Raw genomic sequence first — 24,001 nt, 5'->3', positions numbered from 1 at the left:
CCCAAAGTCTCTCCTTCCCTCCACACCAACCCCCCCGCCACCTCTCTGCAGCACCACCGGCCCAGTATCCTTTAGATCACACACTCCTCCAACCGACACCCACAAAGTCTCTCCTTCCCTCCACACCAACCCCCCCGCCACCTCTCTGCAGCACCACCGGCCCAGTATCCTTTAGATCACACACTCCTCCAACCGACACCCACAAAGTCTCTCCTTCCCTCCACACCAACCCCCCGCCACCTCTCTGCAGCACCACCGGCCCAGTATCCTTTAGATCACACACTCCTCCAACCGACACCCACAAAGTCTCTCCTTCCCTCCACACCAACCCCCCAGCACCTCTCTGCAGCACCACCGGCCCAGTATCCTTTAGATCACACACTCCTCCAACCGACACCCACAAAGTCTCTCCTTCCCTCCACACCAACCCCCCCGCCACCTCTCTGCAGCACCACCGGCCCAGTATCCTTTAGATCACACACTCCTCCAACCGACACCCACAAAGTCTCTCCTTCCCTCCACACCAACCCCCCCGCCACCTCTCTGCAGCACCACCGGCCCAGTATCCTTTAGATCACACACTCCTCCAACCGACACCCACAAAGTCTCTCCTTCCCTCCACACCAACCCCCCCGCCACCTCTCTGCAGCACCACCGGCCCAGTATCCTTTAGATCACACACTCCTCCAACCGACACCCACAAAGTCTCTCCTTCCCTCCACACCAACCCCCCCGCCACCTCTCTGCAGCACCACCGGCCCAGTATCCTTTAGATCACACACTCCTCCAACCGACACCCACAAAGTCTCTCCTTCCCTCCACACCAACCCCCCCGCCACCTCTCTGCAGCACCACCGGCCCAGTATCCTTTAGATCACACACTCCAACAGCCACGCACATTTGAATATCAACAGTGTGTGTTAAAGTGTGAGTGTGTAAAAAAAGCAGAAGAGCATCCATCTGAGGAGCACACAGGAAGTGCTTTTAGGCGATTAGCACGTTGCCGCTGCGCTGGATAGTGAATTATCATCGCTGTTATGATTATCCTCATTATCCTTGCTCTTATCAAAAAGGCATCAAAGCGAGAGGCGGCAAGGCGAGCGAGGGATGTGCTAGCTGGTTAATGGGCCACTTGTGTTTGTGAGTGGAGGGGTGGAGGAGTGGAGAGAGAGCTAATGAGAGAGATTAGCCTGTTGACTGTTAGCGCAATGCTAAGCAACTCGCTACCGGAGCAGCACCAGCCCGGGTGGTGGCTCATCTGCAAGTTAAAGCAACCCGCCTCTCCGTCGGGCCAGCCCCTGCCCTCCATTCAAATTCATGACATGATTGTGGTAACAGACAGACAAAAGACGACGACAGGTGCCGGAGCACATATTAGGCTATTATCCTTTGCAAATGGATCTCTTTTATCCTTCTAATGCACTGATTTGAAGACACAAAACAACATATGGAGGCATTAGGTTAGTGGTGACTTAATTAATGACGTCTCTTTGGGCAGTTCTCTATAGATGTGTACAGAAGGACTGAAATAGTGGGTAGAGATGACAGATTACACCAGCTCAGGGTTAAGTTCATTAGGTCAGACACACAGTAGCAAAATGTTTGAAACTTTTCCCAAAGGGAAAAAAAAGAAAGAAAAAAAAGATTCTTATTGGACAACCATGTAGTCTGTCACTGTTTCAGTGCAACTTCAATGCCTTGTTAAAACATAGCAGGTTATGAAGAACAGAAGAGGAGAGGCCACATACCAGATGCTTATCTCCTGATCTGCAGTGTTGTTTCCCGTGGCAGCAGGGCCTAGCTGTAAAGGGATGTGATTGTATTCTAGGTGGTGATGGTGGCAGAGCGAGGCATGAGAAGAGAGGCTGATGTGGAGGGATCAATACACGCTTCGCTTAAAGTGCTGAGGCCAGCAGTCTAGCCCCATTCTCCTCAAACCTCCATCACAAAGAGGTGGCTTGGCTTCAGTGACTGACTGGGAGAGAGAGATCAGCCCAGATGTCATTCTTTGAGAGTGCAGTAAAAGCATGAGACTCTACCTTACGAACAACAATTTAATGGCCCCACACCACAATTCAAATAATGCATTGATATCTAAACAACATGACATTTTGAAGTTAAGAGGTGGATAAAGGCACACACACACCATCCCACCCTCCCTCCCTCCCTCCTGCACCGAAACCACTGACTCAAACCTGTAACACCTCTAATAGGTACACAAAGGTGTGTCACGATGCTTACGCATATATAACAAGTGATCATTGTAACAGTGGGGGTTACTTAACAACCTGCTCCGTCTGATATTGGAACAAGGAGTAAGATATGTTTCAACAAGTTGGCGTCTTACTTTATTGGTGAAGCTGGTTTATGTGTGTTTTTATTAAGTGTGTGTGGGTGCCTTGTCTGTCTGTCTGCCTTTCTGCCTGCAGTAAACACAGGTATCTCCACTGATTAGAAAGGACAGCAACTAATAGGTTAATCATTTTTTTCAGAGGTCTCTGATAAACCTTTCAATGAGGTTTTAAACTTCTGACACTGAGAAATACTTGGGTCTGATCTGTGCTAAAGGTCAAAGCCAACAAGGAGAGTTGAGTTGACAAAAAGACATTAGATTCGGCTTGACATTCTCCTCATAAAGGAGCAGTTGTTTTTGCTCTGGCGACGTTTGGTAACCCCCACAGTATTCTAAACAGAGAACGGAGCAAGGAGGAAACCCTTCAGGCCTGGTGAGGAAGTTGATTTACAGAGACACACCAACTCACAGACAGACACCTCTATGGGACTGTGTGCTTGACCAGTGTAAGGAGTAGAGTTCCCTACTTGAGGGAGACTAGTCTTCTCACAGAAGGGTTATCTGGCTGTGTGTGTGGCTGCATGCGTCAGCTGAATGTACTCGTTGCCACAACATGCACTGTCAGACAAAACAATGCCCAAATAGCAGGCATATGGGGAAATACAAAACCGCTGAACCCAAACAGAGTTGAAGATGAAAACATAAAGATGTAAAAGAACAGTGATGAGTACGACACACACACACACACACACACACACACACACACACACACACACACACACACACAGCAGCTGCAATGTTTCTTGTTTTCATTTAACTAGGAAAGTCAGTTAAGAACAAATTCTTATTTACAATGACGGCCTAGCCCAGCCAAACCCTTCCCTAACCGGGACGACTCTGGGCCAATTGTGCACCGCCCTATGGGACTCCCGATCAAGGCCGGTTGGAATACAGCCCGGGATCTAACCAGAGTCTGTAGTGATAACTCTAGCACTAAGATGCAGTGCCTTAGACCACTGCCTCACTCGAGAGGCCAAGTCACCTGACTACTAGTCATAGGAGGAGTCAGACAGCTAGTATCAGGTTGTGACGATAAACAGTGTCCTTTAGCTCACCGAGTGAGGGAGTGACACAGACAGCCTAACATAGGCCTATATAGAAGAAGACCAGGAAAGGAAGGGGAATAAAATAACAATAAATAAATAAACGTCAATGCTATTTGGCTCTAAACAGACAGTACGTGGTAGTAGACTATCTGACCACTGTGACTGATAGAAAACTGAGGAAAACATTGACTAGGTACAAACTCAGTGAGCACAGACTGGCTATAGAGACCGGTCGTCACAGACAAACCTGGCTGCCCAGAGAGGACAGGCTGTGCTCACTGCTCCAGGGGAGAGGTAGAGACAGAGCTGCATTTCCTATGACACTGTGACAAATACTCAGACCTAAGAGAATATTTCTTTCCCAAAATTATAATTCAATGCAAAGAATTTGAAACTATAAAAGATGAAAAAAATATATATTTATTGGGTGAAAAGCTAAAATGTGCAGTTTTGGCCACCAAATATGTGTCCTCCTGCCACAACATGAGGGACAGACAGTGAAAAGTGCCATGTAATGTCGATCATATTTCCCATTGTTTTGTTTTATCTTTCATACCAGGTCATGTGTCTTCTCAGTCATGAGAGAGAGAGACTGTCTTCTCCATCATGTTGACACTGGTCCACTACCATTGCTTTAATGTATTCTTGTTCTCATCAATATTGTTGTTGATGGTAATCCCATGTCCACTACTACTATTAATATTGCTGTTGATGGTAATCCCATGTCCACTACTACTATTAATATTGCTGTTGATGGTAATCCCATGTCCACTACTACTATTAATATTGCTGTTGATGGTAATCCCATGTCCACTACTACTATTAATATTGCTGTTGGTCCCACCATTATTTATATATAAATACATATTTATCGATATGTTTACTTTGACAATGTAAGTAATAATGAACTTCAAATGTCAATTGAATAAGAGAGAGAGAGACAGAGAGACAGAGAGACAGAGAGACAGACAGAGAGAGAGACAGAGAGAGAGACAGAGAGAGAGAGAGAGACAGAGAGAGAGAGAGACAGAGAGACAGAGAGAGAGACAGAGACAGAGAGAGAGAGAGACAGAGAGAGAGAGAGACAGAGAGAGAGACAGAGACAGAGAGAGACAGAGAGAGACAGAGAGAGACAGAGAGAGACAGAGAGAGACAGAGAGAGAGAGAGAGACAGAGAGACAGAGACAGAGAGACAGAGACAGAGAGACAGAGACAGAGAGACAGAGACAGAGAGACAGAGAGAGAGACAGAGAGAGAGAGAGAGAGACAGAGAGAGAGACAGAGAGAGACGGAAAGAGAGAGAGAGAGAGACAGAGAGAGACAGAGAGAGACAGAGAGAGACAGAGAGAGACAGAGAGAGACAGAGAGAGACAGAGAGAGACAGAGAGAGACAGAGAGAGACAGAGAGAGACAGAGAGAGACAGAGCTGAATTTCAGCTTAGCCCTTTAAGACCCTGACACATTTTTACAGATGCACAATTGAGAGCATCCTGTCGGGCTGCATCACCACCTGGTACGGCAACTGGACCGCTCACAACTGCAGGGCTCTCCAGAGGGTGGTGCGGTCTGCCCAATGCATTACAGGTAAAAAAGCAAATAACGAAGGAAGATTCAGACAAGTGAGGACATTTCGCCAGTCACAAGGAAAAAGGCTATTTTAGGCATAGGGGTTAGGTTTATAATTGGGGTTGAAGATTCTAATTGGGGGTTCGGTTGAAGGTTCTAATTAGGGGTTAGGTTGAAGGTTCTAATTAGGGGTTAGGTTGAAGGTTCTAATTGGGGGTTAGGTTGAAGGTTCTAATTGGGGGTTAGGTTGAAGGTTCTAATTGGGGGTTAGGTTGAAGGTTCTAATTGGGGGTTAGGTTGAAGGTTCTAATTGGGGGTTAGGTTGAAGGTTCTAATTAGGGTTAAAATTAGGGGTTAGGGGATGGAATTCTGAATGGAAACACAGGGTTAGGTCCCCACAAGGATAGTAAAACATGTGCTGTGTGTGAGGGGAGGTAGGTGTGAATGCCTTCCATCTATCTCTTAGGGACCATGTGGTTTAGAGTTCAGCCAGCTAACACAGATTCGTGGCAGAGGAGAGATGTTGCAGAATCATGAAAAAAAGAGCAGCACTAAGGCAACTATTGAAACCAATTAAAATGCTTGTGCTCTTTTGAGAAGACGGAAAAAAGTATTTCATTTGTGTGGAGAATGTCAGAAATGATTGATTTGAATAGACAAGTATTGACAATGACAATACTTTTTTCATAACCGAATAACTATCGTCTCAGCTTTTCTTGAAATTACAATGTAATAACTTGACACCAATGTGTTGCTGTGCATTCTTTGAACATAGGACTAAGAGCATTATGAATTCCGTTTTACTGTACCATACAAAAGCCTTTAAAACCACAGTAGCACTGCCCCAGTGGTCACCCCCCTCTGCCCAAACCCTGATCAATGTCAGCCAAGCCGCTCCGTGTTCTGCGTCGTCACACACTCCTTTAAACCCAGCCTGTTTATTCAAGCACTCTCGCTCCCACCCTCCAACGGTCACAGTTTAGCATCATTTCAACAGAGCTTGCCAGCTTGTAGTCCTAAAATCCGGAAAGAAGTTACCTCTGGCTCATTCAGCAATCCCTATGGAAAAAATGAATGGTGAAAAACAGGGTTTTTGGAATAAACACCAAAAATATGGTCAGGGGTTAACACAGGCTTAGGAGATCTTATACAGGTTGTTCTATGAGATAATGGCAGTCAGTTAAACATGACCTTTATTATGACAAATGCTTCAAAATTCACAAAAAAAGTGACATTAGCTGATCTCTTAAGCCCGTGTTTACCACAGACCTTATTTTCGGTGTTCATCCAAAATGCTTTTTCCCATAGGCATTAGTCCAATGAACCATGGCGGAGTTAGTGTCTACAAAAAGACACCATTACTCGCTCTCTCTATGGGGCATGAAGTCCTACACGTCTTCCCCCCTCCGACCTCTCCACTCTCAGAAATCAGACATGCAAAACTACAAACATGCTTAATTAAACACACTCGTCTTAAACACACTTAAACACATCCAAAATGCTTTTTCCCATAGGCATTAGTCCAATGAACCATGGCGGAGTTAGTGTCTACAAAAAGACACCATTACTCGCTCTCTCTATGGGGCATGAAGTCCTACACGTCTTCCCCCCTCCGACCTCTCCACTCTCAGAAATCAGACATGCAAAACTACAAACATGCTTAATCAAGTCACACTCGTCTTAAACACACTCCTAAAGTCTGAACACACAGTAAAGTCACACTCGTCTTAAACACACTCCTAAAGTCTGAACACACAGTAAAGTCACACTCGTCTTAATTAAACACACTCCATTATGTCTGAACACACAGTAAAGTCACACTCGTCTTAATTAAACCGGATCAGACAGTGACGCTTTCAGAAAAGTGCTCCCCATTGGGATAGGGGCACCAACTGTTGTTTTGTGATTGGGGGCCTAAAGAGTGGAGGGGCACACTTCTGCCTGAAGAGGAGAGAGAGCGCGGTAAATACATTTGCAACCCAAATTCAGAGCAGCCACGTTTATTTGATTACTGCACTCTGATGTCATGTAACCAAGACAACGGAAGCGTTGCTCAGGGTGTGTGTGTGTGGTGGTGGGGGTGTACGGCTACCTCCTCCTGTCTGTCAGGAGATGAAACATTTGTGCAGCTGCAGTCATTAAAAGCAGTCACCTCCAAACAAAGGCCAGATCATATCAGCAGAGACACGAGCTGTGATGGGTTGATAGGGGGCAGCAGCAACAGCCAAGGCGGCTGGTTTAGTTGGAGAAATCAGAAGCCAGAGATGGACAGAGGAGACGCAACATACTAACCCCACAGGGACAATGCACAGAGAGGACAGGATGAAGGATAAACGGTCATGATGAATATAACTGAATTAGGGCGACGTCAAAAAGAACGAACCACGGCAAGAAGGCACACCGTTTTTGCTCATATTTCACTTCCTTTAAAATCATACAGCCTGGGTTGAATGACAGGAATTCATTGTTTAACTTTCTAATGCAACACCGTTCGCATAGTTCAAAGTGTTGCTCCTGTCTGTCTGTCCATGAAAACCAGACATCGGTGATTTAATGTGATGGTCTTTGTAATCCTCCTCATCTTTCTCTTCCATGGTGCTATCAACATGGGAAAACAAATTATCCAACCAACCACACGAAGGACAACAGCACATTTAAAGTCATTGTGAAATCACGCAGACCTTTTCTAGACTGACTAATGTCAGGCAGCAACCAGAGGTCACTGGTACTGTAGTTTTTCAAGAAACCCGTCAGTTTTTGTTCTTACAGGCAAATGGCTTTACAATTGGAAAACACCACCTCAATCCCCACACACTTCTCCAGATGGTCCGAGTTGCTGCACACATCGTTAATGTTGGAACACCAAGGGTGTTGACCTTAGCACACTGGAGCCAATAGAAGAATAGGAGTGAGAGAAGTTAGTTTACGGCGTGGTCCTTTATAGCTCAGTTGGTAGAGCATGGCATTTGTAGCGCCAGGGTGGTGGGTTTGATTCTCAGGACCATCCATTTGTAAAATGTACGTATGACATTTTTACATTTGACAGGAAGCTGAAAATGGTGTAATATACTGTTTAGGCTTTTCAGGGAAATGTTTCCTCCAGGAAGTTGTCGAAAAGGGATTGGATTTGTTTTTTGGTAGGTTTCAACACTACTCTCCTCCCATCTATAGCGTTTCTTAATAGTATGCAGTTTATTTGGCTTTAATACCTAATGATCGAGTATTGCTCTGTTCAAGTAGACTGATTTTGCTGTGATCTGATAGCGATATCTGTGGGCTATCTGAACACTCAGAGACTCTGGGTTGAGGTGTGTAGTCTACAGTAGAGGTCGGCCGATTATGATTTTTCAACGCCGATACCGATTATTGGAGGGCCAAAAAAGCCGATACCGATTAATCGGCCGATTGTTGTTATTTATTTGTAATAATGACAATTACAACAATACTGAATGAACACTTAACTTTATATAGTACATCAATCAAATAAATAATGAAACATGTTCAATTTGATTTAAATAATGCAAAAACAAATAGTTGGAGAAGTAAAAGTGCAATATGTGCCATGTAAGAAAGCTAACGTTTAAGTTCCTTGCTCAGAACATGAGAACAAATGAAAGCTGGTGGTTCCTTTTAACATGAGTCTTAAATATTCTCAGGTAAGACATTTTAGGTTGTAGTTATTATAGGAAATATAGGACCATTTCTCTCTATACCATTTGTATTTCATATATCTTTGACTATAGGATGTTCTTTATAGGCACTTTAGTATTGCCAGTGTAACAGTATAGTGTCCGTCCCTCTCCTCGCTCCTCCCTGGGCTCAAACCAGGAACACAACAGCCACCCTCAATGCAGCGTTACCCATGCAGAGGGAGGACACTATACTGCCGTAGGGGAATCCACCATGCCGTAGGATTCCCCGCAAAGCCTACGTACAGACCCAGCATGCGAGAGCTGCAAGGAGTTGTGACCCATTTTTTGTTGGTTGTTTTGTGGTATGTGTCTAGGGAAGCAATACCTTCACCTCCAGGTAGGCATGTGTCTTCGTGTGCTGAGAATGTCGGGTTCTTGTCCAGTTCAGGCATTTAGTTCACCAAACTAGTACGTGTCCCTGGGTATGGAAATTGTTGATCTCCCCCTCCAGACTGGATAAACTATGGGCATTATATGGAGGGGGGGGGGGAATATAGGTAGCACACAGGAGGCCATTTTTATTTGTTGAGAGAATTTCCTTTAGAGTCCAGCAGCAACCAGTGGAGCCATCTCCTCTATATCGTGTTTCTTGCAGGATGACAATGTCTGCATTTCTGATTTATTTGGTGAAGTCTGGGTTCCTGCTCTTCGGGTCAAAAGCAGAGGACCTCAGACCTGTTGGGAGTGTTTGAAAATCGCGTGCACCACCACTGTTCCAACCTTTTGATACAACATTTATAGAGGCTGTCGCAGTCTCAGGGTCTTCGTTTCCACCCGGGGCCCATACCCTCACTCTTGACAGAGGGATAGTGTGGTCTTATAGCACTGTGCCGTGCCAGGGGATTGTCTGTGTGGAAAATTAAATTGCTTATGTTCCCAGTCTTTTAACAGTTCGCAAATAGTGTTTCTGGATTGTCCCCGAGGACCTTCTGTTTGTTGTCTTTTCGTGCGGTGTCATTTTTTATTTCTCTGCACAGGGGTGTAACGAAGACATGGAGCAGGGGGCTTCAGAGCCCTCTGCATTTGGGATTGGTGAGGTTGTGATTCTCCGTTGCCATTGTTGGGTTCAAGGGCTTTCATACTTCAGCGCGAATTGAAGTTGCAGCTGGGTCTGTTCAGTCCTAGCAAGCTTGGTAGCTCTGTAGTCTTAACTTATCAGTGTTTATAAAGTAAAATATCTAGAGATTGTACCTTTTACATCTTGGCTATAGAAGCAGCTTCAGACTGAACAATACTCACTCAGGTCCAGGTTGGATGGTATTTTGATGTTTCTGCTGTTTGTTGGTTTACTAGAAAGTTAGCTGGAGAGTCCTTGGAAGTAAGAATCCTTCCAAGTAATGTTGCCCAAAATCCAGGCTGTAGGTTTGTAGTTTTGATTTAAAATGAAGGTTGTGTTGTAGAGGGTAGTATATTTTATAGGTCCTTGTGAAAAAACTCCAAGTTTATCGAACTAAATCTTTTTGCAGAAACGTTCAGGAGCCCATGACCTCTAGTAGATACCATAGACTTCCAGTCATTTAGCGTCCAGGTATCCATGAGTTCATCTGACACTGGGGAAGTAGATCAAGGTCCTCATTGCCAAAATCTGGAAGTATCTCTTTAACGTAATAGGGAATGCTTTGTGTGGACTTAAAAAAGCACACATAGTAGGGTTTGTAAGACCCTAGAAGACCTTCATAACACTAATGAATGTGACACTATAAAGATCCTATAAAATGATTTCAATTCCATGTGACAACCCCCTCCTGTGATTGGTTATCAAATGATTAAAAACAAAAAGAGCATGCAATCGAACAGCATTTACTTTGGAAAAACATTGGAAAGCAGACGAATTAGCATATTGCTGTGTGAAACATACATTTATGACAAAAGTATCACCTATAGGTAAGGCATGATTAAGAAAGGACTCATACCCATTGACTTATTCCATATTTTGTTGTGTTAGATTTTTTTTCTTACCCATCGACACACAATACCACATAATGACAGAGTGAAAAATGTAGACATTTTTTCCAAATGTATTGAAATTAAATATAATTTACATAAGAATTCACACCCCTGAGTCAATACATGTTAGAATCACCCGTGGTAGCAATTAGTTGTGAGTCTATCTAGGTAAGTCTAAGAGCTTTGCACACCTGGATTGTACAGTCGTGGCCAAAAGTTTGAGAATGACACAAATATTACATTTCCAAAGTTTGCTGCTTCAGGGTCTTGAGATATTTTTTGTCAGATATTACTATGGAATACAGAAGTATAATTACAAGCATTTCATAAGTGTCAAAGGCTTTTATTGACAATTACATGAAGTTGATGCAAAGAGTCAATATTTGCAGTGTTGACCCTTCTTTTTCAAGACCTCTGCAATCTGCCCTGGCATGCTGTCAATTAACTTCTGGGCCACATCCTGACTGATGGCAGCCCATTCTTGCATAATCAATGCTTGGAGTTTGTCAGAATTTGTGGGTTTTTGTTTGTCCACCCGCCTCTTGAGGATTGACCACAAGTTCTCAATGGGATTAAGGTCTGGGGAGTTTCCTGGCCATGGACCCAAAATATCAATGTTTTGTTCCCGGAGCCACTTAGTTATCACTTTTGCCTTATGGAAAGGTGCTCCATCATGCTGGAAAAGGCATTGTTCATCACTGAACTGCTCCTGGATGGTTGGGAGAAGTTGCTCTCGGAGGATGTGTTGGTACCATTCTTTATTCATTGCTGTCTTCTTAGGCTAAATTGTGAGTGAGCCCACTCCCTTGGCTGAGAAGCAACCCCACACCTGAATGGTCTCAGGATGCTTTACTGTTGGCATGACACAGGACTGATGGTAGCGCTCACCTTGTCTCCTCGGACAAGCTTTTTTTCCCCAGATGGCCCAAACAATCGGAAAGGGGATTCAGAGAAATTAACTTTACCCCAGTCCTCAGCAGTCCAATCCATGTACCTTTTGCAGAATATCGGTCTGTACCTGATGCTTTTTCTGCAGAGAAGTGGCTTCTCTGTCGCCCTTCTTGACACCAGGCCATCCTCCAAAAGTCTTCGCCTCACTGTGAGTGCAGATGCACTCACACCTGCCTGCTGCCATTCCTGAGCAAGCTTTGTACTGGTGGTGCCCCGATCCCGCAGCTGAATCAACTTTAGGAGATGGTTCTGGCGCTTGCTGGACTTTCTTGGGCGCCCTGAAGCCTTCTTCAAAACAATTGAACCGCTCTCCTTGAAGTTCTTGACGATCCGATAAATGGTTGATTTCGGTGCAATCTTACTGGCAGCAATATCCTTGCCTGTGAAGCCCTTTTTGTGCAAAGCAATGATGACGGCACGTGTTTCCTTGCAGGTTACCATGGTTGACAGAGGAAGAACAATGATTCTAAGCACCACCCTCCTCTTGAATCTTCCATGTATGTTATTTGAACTCAATCAGCATGACAGAGGGATCTCCAGCCTTGTCCTCGTCAACACTCACACCTGTGTTAACTTCTCTAGGATAGGGGGCAGCATTCAGAATTTGCCATCCTCAGATTCTCAGATAATAGCATTGTTTGCTTTCGCCGAAAAGCCTTTTTGAAATCTGACATGTTGGCTGGATTCACAACAAGTGTAGCTTTAATTTGGTATCTTGCATGTGTGATTTCATGACAGTTTGATTTTTATAGTAATTTATCTGAATTTGGCGCTCTGCATTTTCACTGGCTTTTGGCCAGGTGGGACACTACTATCCCACATATTCCAGAGAGGTTAACGTGAGCATCACTGACATGTCAGCTGGTGCTTTTGTGGCAGGGCTGAAATGCAGTGGAAATGTTTTTGGGGGATTCAGTAAATTTGCATGGCAAAGAGGGACTTTGCAATGAATTGCAATTAACATCATACAACCTGAGGCAGCAGAATGAAAAGTAATATGTGTCATTCTCAACTTTTGGCCACAACTGTACAATATTCGCACATTATTCTTTTAAAAATTATTCTAGCTCTGTCAAGTTGCTTATTGATCATTGCTAGGACAGCCATTAGCAAGTCTTGGCACAGATTTTCATGCTGATTTAAGTTAAAACTGTAACTAGGCCATTAAGGAACATTCAACGTCAGTGCAATTAAAAAGTATTCACAACATTTTGTTTTGTTACAGCCTGAATTGAAAATAGATCAAATTTATATTTTTTAGTCACTGACCTACACACAATGCCTCAATGTCAAAGTGAAAATATGTTTTACAAATTAATAAAAAATTAAAAGCTGTGGGCCTCCCGGGGTGGCGCATCGCAGTGCTGGCTGTGCCACCAGAGACTCTGGGTTCGCGCCCAGGCTCTGTCGCAGCTGGCCGCAACCGGGAGGTCTGTGGAGCGTCGCACAATTGGCCTAGCATCGTCCGGGTTAGGCTGGAAGGGATATCCTTGTCTCATTGCGCACTAGCGACTCACAGTGTTTCTCCGACACATTGGTGCGGCTGGCTTCCAGGTTGGATGTGCGCTGTGTTAAGAAGCAGTGCGGCTTGGTTGGGTTGTGTTTCGGAGGACGCTTGGCTTTCAACCTTCGTCTCTCCTGAGCCCGTACGGGAGTTGTAGCGATGAGACAAGATAGTAACTACTAACAATTGGATACCACGAAATTGGGGAGAAGTTTTTTTTTTTTTATAAATACATTTAAAATGAAAAGCTATAATGTTTTGAGTCAGTATTTAATAACCCCTTTGTTATAGCAAGCCTTAGCTTAACAAGTCACATAAGTGTTAAACATGATATTTGAATGACTACCTCTTCTCTGTACACCACACATAAAATTCTGTAATGTCACTCAGTCGAGCAGTGTATTTCAAACACAGATTCAATCACAAAGACCAGGGATATTTTCCAATACCTCACAAAGAAGGGCACCTATTGGTAGATAGTAAAAAAATAAATAAAAAAAGAAGACCTTGAATATCCTTTTGAGTATGGTGAATCAATATAACATTTGGATGTGGTATCAATACACCTTGTCACTACAAAGATACAGGTGTCCTGCCTAACTCAGTTGCAGGAGAAGAAGGAAACTGCTCAGGGATTTCCCCATGAGGCCAATGGGAATTTTGAAACAGTTACAGAATATAATGGCTGTGATAGGAGAAAACAGAGGATGGATCAACATTGTAGTTACACCACAATACTAACCTAATTGACAGAGTTAAAAGGAGGAAGCCTGTACAGAATAAAAAAATATTCCAAAACGTGCATCCTGTTTGCAATAAGGCACTAAAGCAAAACTGCAAAAATATTTGCCTAGGAAATTAACTTCATGTCCTGAATTCAAAGCGCTTTGTTTGTGGCAAATCCAACACATCACCGAGTACCACTCCTCCTATTTTCAGGTGGCTACATCATGTTATGGGTAAGCTTGTAATCATTAAGGACTCTGGAGTTTTTCCCCGGTATAAAAAATAAACGTAATGAAGCTAAGCACAGGCACAATCCTAGAAGAAAACCTGGTTTAGTCTGCTTTCCACCAGACACTGGGAGATTAATTCACTTTTCAGAAGGACAAAAACACAAAACACAAAGCCAAATCTACATTTGAAGTTGAAGCAACATTGAAGTGGCTTTACTAAGACAGGGAATTGAGTGGTCGAGTTACAGTTTTTACTGAAATCTAACTGAAAATCTATGTCAAGACCTGAAATTAATTGTCTAGCAAGAATTAACCAATTAGACAGAGCTTGAAGAATTTTGAAAATAATAAAAATGGGCAAATGTTACACAATCCAGGTGTGGAAAGCACTTAGAGACTTACCCAGAAAGACTCACAGCTGTAATTGCTGCCAAAGGGGCTTCTACAAAGTATTGGGTGTGTAATGTAAGAGATATTTCTACATTTTATTTTCAATAAACTTGCAAACATTTCTAGAAACATGTTTTCAGTTTGTCATTATGGGGTAGTGTGTGCAGATGGGTGAGGGAAAAAACAAATAAATGTTTAATTCAGGCTGTAGCACAAAATGTGGAATACGTCAAAGGGTATGAACACTTTCTGAAGACACTGCATATTTGGCCTTGTGTTTTGGGTTATTGTCCTGCTGAAATGTAAATTTGTCTCCCAGTGTCTGTCGGAAAGCAGACAACCAGGTTTCCTCTAGGACTTTGCCTGTGCTTAGCTCTAATCCACTATTTGATCCTAAAAATAAAATTTAAAATAAATAAATACTCCCTAGTCCTTGCCAATGACAAGCATACCCATAACATAATGCAGCCACCACCATGCTTGAAAATATTATGAGTTGAATTTGGTGCTTTGTATTCAGGACATAAGGTTAATTTCTTTGCCACATTTTCTGCAGTTTTACTTTAGTGCCTTACAGGATGCATGTTCTGGAATATTTTTATTCTGTACAGCTTCCTTCTTTTCACTCTTTCATTTAGATTATTATTGTAGAGTAACTTCACTGAAAAAGAATATAAACACAACATGACCCATGCTTCAGAGCTAAAAAACAAATCCCTGAAATGTTCCATACACACAAGCACAATTTTATTTTGCTCACATTTTTTGCCAAGATAATCCATCTACACAGCAACTGTTGCATATGAATAAGCTGATTAAACAGTATGATCATTACACAGGTGCACCTTGTCCTGGGGCCAATAAAAGGCCACACAACAATGCCACAGATGTCTCAAGTTGAGGGAGCGTGTAATTGGCATGATGACTGCAGGAATGTCCACAAGAGCTGTTGCCAGAGAATGTAATGTTCATTTCTCTACCATAAGCTGCTTCCAACATTGTTTGAGAATTTGGCAGTACTTACAACTGGCCACAAAACTGCAGACCACGTGTAACCATGCCAGCACGGACATCCACATCCGGCTTCTTTACCTGCTGGATCATCTGTGGGGTGATGAGTATTGCTGCCTGTAAGAAAGCACTTTTATGGGGTAAAACTTATTCTGATTGGACCCCTGTCCAGTCATGTGAAATCCATAGATTAGGGATTAATTCATTTTAATTGACTGACTTCCTTTTATGAACTGTAACTCAGTAAAATCTTTGAAATTGTTGCTTGTTGCGTTTATTTTTGGTCAGTATACAATGTTGATCCATCCTCAGTTTTCTCCTATCACAGCCATTAAACTCTGTTTTACACCATTGGCCTCAGGATGAAATCCCTGAGCAGTTTTCTTCCTCTCCAGCAACTGAGTTAAGGATACCGATATCTTTCTAGTGACTGGTTGTATTGACACACCATCCAAAGCATAATTAATAACATCACTATGCTCAAAGGGATATTCAATGTCTGCTTTTTTTTACCCATCTACCAATAGGAGTCCTTTTTTTGAGGCATTGGAAAACCTCCCAGGTCTTTGTGGTTGAACGTGTTTGAAATTCACTGCTCGACTGAGGGACCTTACAGATAATTGTATGTGTGGGTTACAGAGATGAGGTAGTGATTCAAAAATCATGTTGAACACTATTATTGCACACAGTTCATGCAACTTATGTGACTTGTTTAAAAAAAATGACTCAACATATTTAGGCTTGCCATAACAAAGGGGTTAAATGCGTATTGACTGAGTTTTTCGTTAATTAGTAAACATTTCTAAAAACACAATTCCACTTTGACATTTTGGGGTTGTGTGTGTAGGCCAGTGACAATCTAATCCAATTTAAATTCAGGCTGTCAAGGGGTGTGAATACTTTCTGAAGGCACTGAATATCCTCCTACATGTTTCAGAAACATGTGTTTCATTCCCTTTGTCTCCAGAGTGAGATGTATAATGTCAGTCAGTCTGGTACACTTTAACATGTCCCAGAGGACAAGGACAGAATATTCACTAAGATTGAACCAGCTGCTCTTTCTATTCCACTTCTTGATTAAATGGCATGGCTCCTTTCACTCTGTGGAATAGGCTGTGTCTGTGTGTGTCTCTCAACTAGTGTTGAGCGCAAATAAATAAATAAAAACAGGGAGGAAATGTAGATTCCAGAATCTCAGGCCCGCAATCTAAATAACCTTATTATGACCGACGCACAGCACCCCCCGCCCACACACACACACACACACACACATGTGACAATCGTGCAGCTCCATGTGCCTGTGCTGCACTGTACGAAGAGAGATAGCCATTCCATAGCGAGGTTAGCAGCGGGGTTAGCAGCAGCGTTATTAGGGTTATGGGCAGGGCATATTTATAGTCATGAATGCCATGAAAGAGAGCAGGTCTTAGGCTATTTCAGGCAGCTAAACTACTTACCCGTCTGACTGCAGCCCTCCTCTGCAACTATACATACTTGTACACCAAATGACAATGGTATAAAAAAACATATTTACAAAAGCACACAGGGTATTAAAAGAGCATAAAAACAGCAGATGGTTCCAAGAAAACCAATCATGATGTACACTGTGTTCACACACACTACACAAACACACTATTGGCATGAATTCCTGGCAGTAAACAAATGACAGGTTGATCACTTCTCTTCCTCTCCTTTTATCTCAGGCCTGCTTTGTTTTACTGTTTATCTGAGGCACATTAGTCAGCAAACTGTTTGTGAAAAAAGGAACATTGCCCCTCTCCACCCTCATGTCAAACACACAAACCACATACAAACTGTTGCCTGCATAACAAGACAACTACAGTAGGCAACACTTTTCAATCCAAATAATTGATTTAGGATATTTTTTTATTTTTACAATCAGAAATCCCAAATGTGTAACTTTTCTAAGATTAGAGAAAATGGGTAACATGGTCACACAGACACACGAGAGGGGAAACTATCATTGTATTTTATCACACCAACTGACATAGCTCTTTAGAGAAAAATAATGAATTGGCTGCCAACAGTCACTCACTGTTTGGAGATAGCTAGTGATTTGTATCTGGGACAATCCATTACATCATGAACAGCGTAGCAACCTAGCCGTAGCAGCCTAGCTGTAACCTCTGGTACCAATTTCAATGTCCAAAATCACAGGTGCGGCGGTTCTGTAGTTAAATAAGCAATAAACATCCCATAATGGTTTGCGTCATTTCTAAAAATGCCCAGTTGCCCATTATTAGCCTAGTGGTTAAGAGCATTGGCCAAGTAACTGAAAGGTCGCCGGTTTGAATCCCCGAGCCAACTAGGTGACGAATCTGTTGAATGTGCCCTTGAGCAAGGCACTTAACCCAAATTGCTCTTGTAAGTCGCTCTGGATAAGAGCGTCTGTTAAATGACTAAAAATGTCAACGTAAATTATTTTGTCTAGAAGAGATCTCGGTGACTTTGAAAGAGGGGTCTCAAATGAGCATGGAGTTTAAAGGGTGTGTCTCAGTCAGCAGATCTCAACCCAATTGAAAACTTATGGGGAATTCTGGAGCAGCACCTGAGACAGCGTTTTCATCCACCATCAACACACCAAATTATGGAACTTCTCGTGGAGGAATGGTGTTGCAGCCCTCCAATTATGCTCCAGAAACTTGTAGAATCTATGCCAAGGTGAATTGCAGCTATTCTGGCGGCACGTGGTAGCCCAAAGCCCTTTTAAGACACTGTTGGAGTTTCCAGCTACACCAAAGGCAACTTGACACTAAACGCATTGCATGTCCAGTGATGTGCTGACATGCTCCAATATGTGAATAAGCCTTTCGGAGTTGCTGTTGTGACTTCTATAACAGCGAGCTGTGTCGCTGTCCAATAATGCATTATGACAAAGGCCACGCTCTTGCCTCACTAGCGCCTTACATGCGCGTGGATGGGTTTGGAACTGTGTGTGGGACATTTCAACTGACAAAATTGCAACACCGCGACAATCTGGGCATGTGAGTGTTTTTGAGGAATTGACTCAACGTCCATCCAGACATATTGCATTGCGTACAGGCCAACTCATGGGACAGAGGAGCTTTAGCGGAAGAACAGAAATGTTAGCAAGCTGCTAGCAAGCTAGATTTAGCTTGCTCAGCTCTTCGATAACCCCTGGAACACTTTCCACTGTCAATGTCACTAAACGAGGAATCAATAACAGTAAAATAACTAAATTACTGATATAATTTCCAAGAAATATATTATATCACAGAGGACACACGGCAAATGGGCTACATAATCACAAACACGTTAACCTCCCCCTTGCTACTTTCGCCCAATAAAGTTTCCTTACATTTACACACACACACACACACACACCAGATGTATATATATATTTTTTAAACAATATAAATAAATATATAGAGTCCTTGTATGGACGGCTCACCGAAAAACGTTTGAAATTTGATTCAAGATGACTCGTATCAAACTGTTAAAATGGTCCACAATCCAAATTACACACGACCTCGGTGCTCAATATGAAATAAGTTCAAGCAGCTATCGATATGGTGTCTGACAGAAATAGTCGAACTCACTGCCAGACTCGTGACATGGCAATCGAATGTCAACTAAAACGGGCAGCAAGCCAACACTTCACAGAATCTAGAACGATACATTTTCATCGTATGACTGCATGCGCAAACGAGCCATTTGTTATCTGACCAAATGAAATTGGTGGAAAAGCGGCGAAGCTATCCAAGCTGGATACAAAATATCCATCGTCGGTACACATTGTTGCAATTGATATTTAAGTTAAGTGTTTCATGCAAGTTCAAGTGAAAATGAAAACACATTGGACGGTCAAATTACTCGTTGTTGGCTAACTACTTACAACTCGACCGTAAAATAAGTTACATCTCGCCAACTCGATAGCTAAAGAGCCACATGGAAGACAAGAGACGCCAAAAACAACGTATTAGCACAACTGGAAAAAATTAAACAAAGTCTAAAGAATTGAAAAGTTTCGATATAGCATCGTCTCTATTATAGCTTACCATTCCATAACGCAACGCTAGAACTCAGAGAACAAATGGGGGAAGTACAGTACATGTTGTTCGCTATTGAACTGCCATGCTGGCTGCTCGAGCTATCAGTCACTTCTCCCATTTATTTTGCGCTACCTTTCACCGTTCACGAAAAACACATTAAAGCATTCCGTAATATCACACCATTAAATAAATTAGACGCATTTTCAAGTACTTACATTCATGCAAGCGCTGCCTGCAAAGTAGCAGTATGGCAGGAATTGTGTGTTCAGATGTCTGTCTCAGTGTCAGAGATCACATCGGCAGCTGCTTCCTCCATCCACGCAACGCGCAGATCACGCCGCACAGCAACGCTACCGAACCCCTCGCCGTCGCCAAGGCAACAAACCCACTTCAACCAATCATAACCCCTCCCATTCCATATCCCCTGGCAACTGCCGCAGCGCAGAAGCACATGGTTTTTCTGTGGCGCTGCCGACGCCACTCTATTTTCTTTTTTACTTTTTTTCTTATGAGTTCATTGTGTAGCCTACATAGAATATGGCATATTGTAAACTTAATTAAAATACAGAAAAAAACGCACAGTACATTTTTTGGGGTGTCTCCAAATAACACAGTTTATTTCAGCGGTTAGAATAAACTACACAGCATGTGGTGATGAAAGTGGGGATTAAAGTAATAGAAGGCACCTGCGTCATTTTGGCGGGGGACTAGAAGGCATCTACGTCATTTTGGCGGGGGACTCCAGCCAGTGAGCCGTCATGATGATGGTACAATGTAGCCTACTTTATCTGGACTAAGCAGTCTCTTCCGTTAGCAGATTAATTTGTAGTATATCTCTCCCTAAGCGCTGCAAACGGGTCATCATTAAAGGGACTGTTAAGCTTTGTAATGCCTCAATATGCAGCCAACACTAAAGAGACCCCTGATTTCAGTACATATGTGACTGATAGGCACAGCATTTGTCATGTAGACCTACAGTATAATGGAAAGGGCTGCATTATTTGTATTCTGGAGTCGACCCTATTACTCATTTGGTATGGGCCACTCTTAGCATCAGTGAGTTTACACCAAACTGTAACTCTCACATCAATGTGATACCTGACCCCCTTTAGAGCTCCTCCTTCCGCCCCTCTGTTCTCCTTTTATTCATTTTTTATTTCACCTTTATTTAACCAGGTAGGCCAGTTGAGAACAAGTTTTCATTTACAACTGCGACCTGGCCAAGATCAAGCAAAGCAGTGCGACAAAACAACAACATAGAGTTACACATGGGATAAACAAACGTACAGTCAATAACACAATAGAAAAAGTATATGTACAGTGTGTGCATATGTAGTAAGATTAGGGAGGTAAGGCAATAAATAGGCCATAGAGGCAAAATAATTACAATTTAGCATTAACACTGGACTAATAGATGTGCAGATGATGATGTGCAAATAGAGATACTGGGGTGCAAAAGAGCTTCAACAACAAAAAATAACATTATGGGGATGAGGTAGTTGGGTGTGCTATTGACAGATGGGCTGTGTACAGTGGTCGGTAAGCTGCTCTGACAGCTGATGCTTAAAGTTAGAGAGGGAGTTATAAGTCTCAAGCTTCAGTGATTTTTGCAATTCGTTCCAGTCATTGGCAGCAGAGAACTGGAAGGAAAGGCGGCCAAAGGAGGTGTTGGCTTTGGGGATCACCACTGAAATATACCTTCTGGAGCGTGTGCTACGGGTGGGTGTTGCTATGGTAACCAATGAGCTAAGATAAGGTGGGGCTTTACCTCCTCCTCTGTCCACTTCGATCCTGTTTTTAGAACCTCTCTCAGAGAGATAACTCTGAAAGCTACCAAGGTAGCTTAGATTTTATTTTCCTGCCAAAGTTCTTCTTTCAATATGTTGAATTCAAGGCTTATAATTTCTCTATTACCTTGTAATTAATTACCTACCTTTTTATTCACTTTGAAATGTCTTTCTACGCCATTGTTCTGTTTGGGATGTTGTAGTATTTACAATGCTTTTGCATCCTTCTAGTGGAAACACAGAAACACACCCTGTTTCACTTCATGCCCTTCAGTTAGTTCAACTGGACAAACAGGATCTTCTGTGAATCATAGGGTGGGTGGTATGCTACAGCCACACTGGATTCAAGTAAACCAGCCATTAGAGGGTTGAACAGGACCTGTAGTGTTTGTTTACCCAGGTGCCGTGTTGTTCTAACCCATATAACTCCTTTTCATGTTGATGGTTTCTTTTCTTTTCTGGGTTTTGAGGCTTGAAAGAAATAATATAATCCCACATGTGGTGCTCTATCAAGTCTTTGATTTGAAGTCTCAGTTTTGAGTTGTCCTCATTCACTCGTTTTCTTTCTGAAGTTGCTGTTTCTGTTTTTCCCCCAGCACATTTCACCATGTCTACTGTTGGTGACTGGATTACATGGCCTATCTCGTGCTTGGAGAAGAGGAAAGGATGGACAAATGATGAAGGAAGCTGTCTGTCTGTTTCTGGTTTACTGGTTAAAAGTCCCTTGTGGGAGTGGAATGAATCATCCCCCAAAAATGCCCCTTTGAATAATCAAACCCTTTAAGGTCATATATTTGACCTATATGCCACATTCTGTTTAGAGATATATTTGGATAGCTAAGGACCATTATATTTCTCTTGAATAAATCCTTTGTGTGTATGTGGCTTGTGTAGCCACCGACGTAGCTCTGACGGTCATGGTTTACATTCATTATTCACATGGTACATTGTTCATGTAATCCTCTCTGAATGTACAGGTATGTTTCGGTTTGTGAGTGTATGTATGTGGTGTTTGTCTACTCTCACACAGACCTAGATGAGATAAAGAGGAATAATAATACATTTAGAATGGTATTCATGGTGTCTTCCATAGCCAATCTCCCTGCTATTCAGATATAGCAGATAGATGAGCCATACTCTACGAGAGTGTATGAGAAGGAAAGCGAAAGGATTTATGACCAAAGTCAAAATAGAATCCTTGAGTTCATCCTCTTCCTTCACTTACTGTACTGTCTGTACGTTGTTTTTGCTCAGGTTGCCGTGTCATCATTTCCATACTGTACATGCTAAGAGCTATTCATAGGGCCATACAGCCAGCAGCAGCGTACAGCCTATAGCACAGAATCACTCTGCCTCATTTTTATTCTCCTCCCTTCCCTGTATCACTCCTTCCTCTCTTTCCCTAGCTGGATGATGAAGTTGCAAAGACAGCAAATGGGAGAGGAGAACAAGATATAGCAATCACCAGGGCAACGGAGCTGATTGAGGATGCCTTGAAAAGACAGAGCCATTAGTCTGTGCGCCTGGAACTGTGCTAATCTGATTTTAAATCTGTTACTACAATCTAAAGCATTATGCCCAAGAGACCATTGACAGGGATAGGTCCAGATACCTGATTCAGGGAGGAGGGAATGGCACAGACCAGATCACTGAAAAACAGTCTGCCTTGGATTTCATTTAGGAGAATATTTATGAAAAATAGAGAGGCAATAGTAAAGCATTAGGTAATGTAGTTAGATGGGATGCATAGGTAAGAGGAGGTTATGTGTTGATGGTTGGGTTATGGTGGCTAAATTGAAGGAAGGGGATACATAAAGTAGATGGAAGGAAGAGTGTGAGAAGATTGAGGAGAGATGGAGGAAGAAATTAAATGTGGAGAGGAACCTATGAGAAGGAGGAGCTAATGTATGTTTTATGGTTACATACACCAGATAGGTGCAGTGAAATGTGATGTTTTACAGGGTCAGACATAGTAGTACAGCACCGCCTAATTAAATTAGGGTTCAGTGCCTTGTTCAAGGGCACATCGACAGATTCAAACCAGCAACCTTTCAGTTACTGGCACAACGCTCTAAACGCTAGTCTACCTGCCTAGCCGTTGAACTGAGTGTGTGAGATGAACTATGTATGTGAGGTGGTAGTGGAGGGATGAAACATGAGGATGGATGCAATCTGTAGAGACTGTGTATTTTCTGTGTGTAAGAGTGTGTGAGAGAGTGTGTGTGTGTGTTTGTGTGTGAGAGAGAGATCATGTATGTGTGTGTGTGTGTGTGTGTGTGTGTGTGTGTGTGTGTGTGTGTGTGTGTGTGTGTGTGTGTGTGTGTGTGTGTGTGTGTGTGTGTGTGTGTGTGTGTGTGTAGTGTGTCAGATTAACAGGCTGCATTGTGTTAGTAGTGGTGGTGGCGTTGTGGTCAGGAGGAACAGGAGTCCTGCTGCTTTAATGGTCTATAAATCTGTGCGGCCTGGCTAGCCTGACACTGCCCCACTGAGACCCACTCATGCGGAAATGAATCAAGCCCTTTTTACGGACCGCAAGTGTCCAAGCTCCCACACACAGACTCGTACGCACACACACAAGCACCCACGCACGCACGCACGCACGCACGCACGCACGCACACACACACACACACACACACACACACACACACACACACACACACACACACACACACACACACACACACACACACACACACACACACACACACACACACACACACACACACTCCCCTGCCAGGCGGCTAGCCGATTAGAAAGGCTGCA

At 43.0% G+C, this 24,001-nt stretch overlaps 1 protein-coding gene across 3 annotated transcripts in view; it reads right to left on the bottom strand.

Annotated features, from left to right (window-relative positions):
• The window catches only part of LOC118357699 (forkhead box protein N2-like), a 54,004-nt gene extending 34,131 nt beyond the window's left edge, over positions 1–19,873 (bottom strand). Inside the window, exon 1 of one of the 3 annotated variants that reach the window (XM_052477963.1) lies at positions 19,666–19,873. Coding sequence is in view for 1 of the 3 variants with exons in the window: in XM_052477962.1 (XP_052333922.1) it covers positions 19,457–19,568 (112 nt within the window). In the remaining 2 variants the exon portion in view is untranslated. Of the gene's footprint in view, positions 1–18,849; positions 19,020–19,456; positions 19,588–19,665 lie in introns of those variants that run through there. The other 2 variants (XM_052477962.1, XM_052477964.1) reach the window with 2 other exon arrangements.
• Positions 19,874–24,001: the final 4,128 nt, after the last annotated feature.

This window comes from Oncorhynchus keta, chromosome 24, assembly GCF_023373465.1.
Source record: "Oncorhynchus keta strain PuntledgeMale-10-30-2019 chromosome 24, Oket_V2, whole genome shotgun sequence".
NCBI lineage: Eukaryota > Metazoa > Chordata > Actinopteri > Salmoniformes > Salmonidae > Oncorhynchus > Oncorhynchus keta.
Note: the sequence above shows the minus strand (reverse complement) of the source record. Positions and strands in the feature narration are given on the sequence as shown.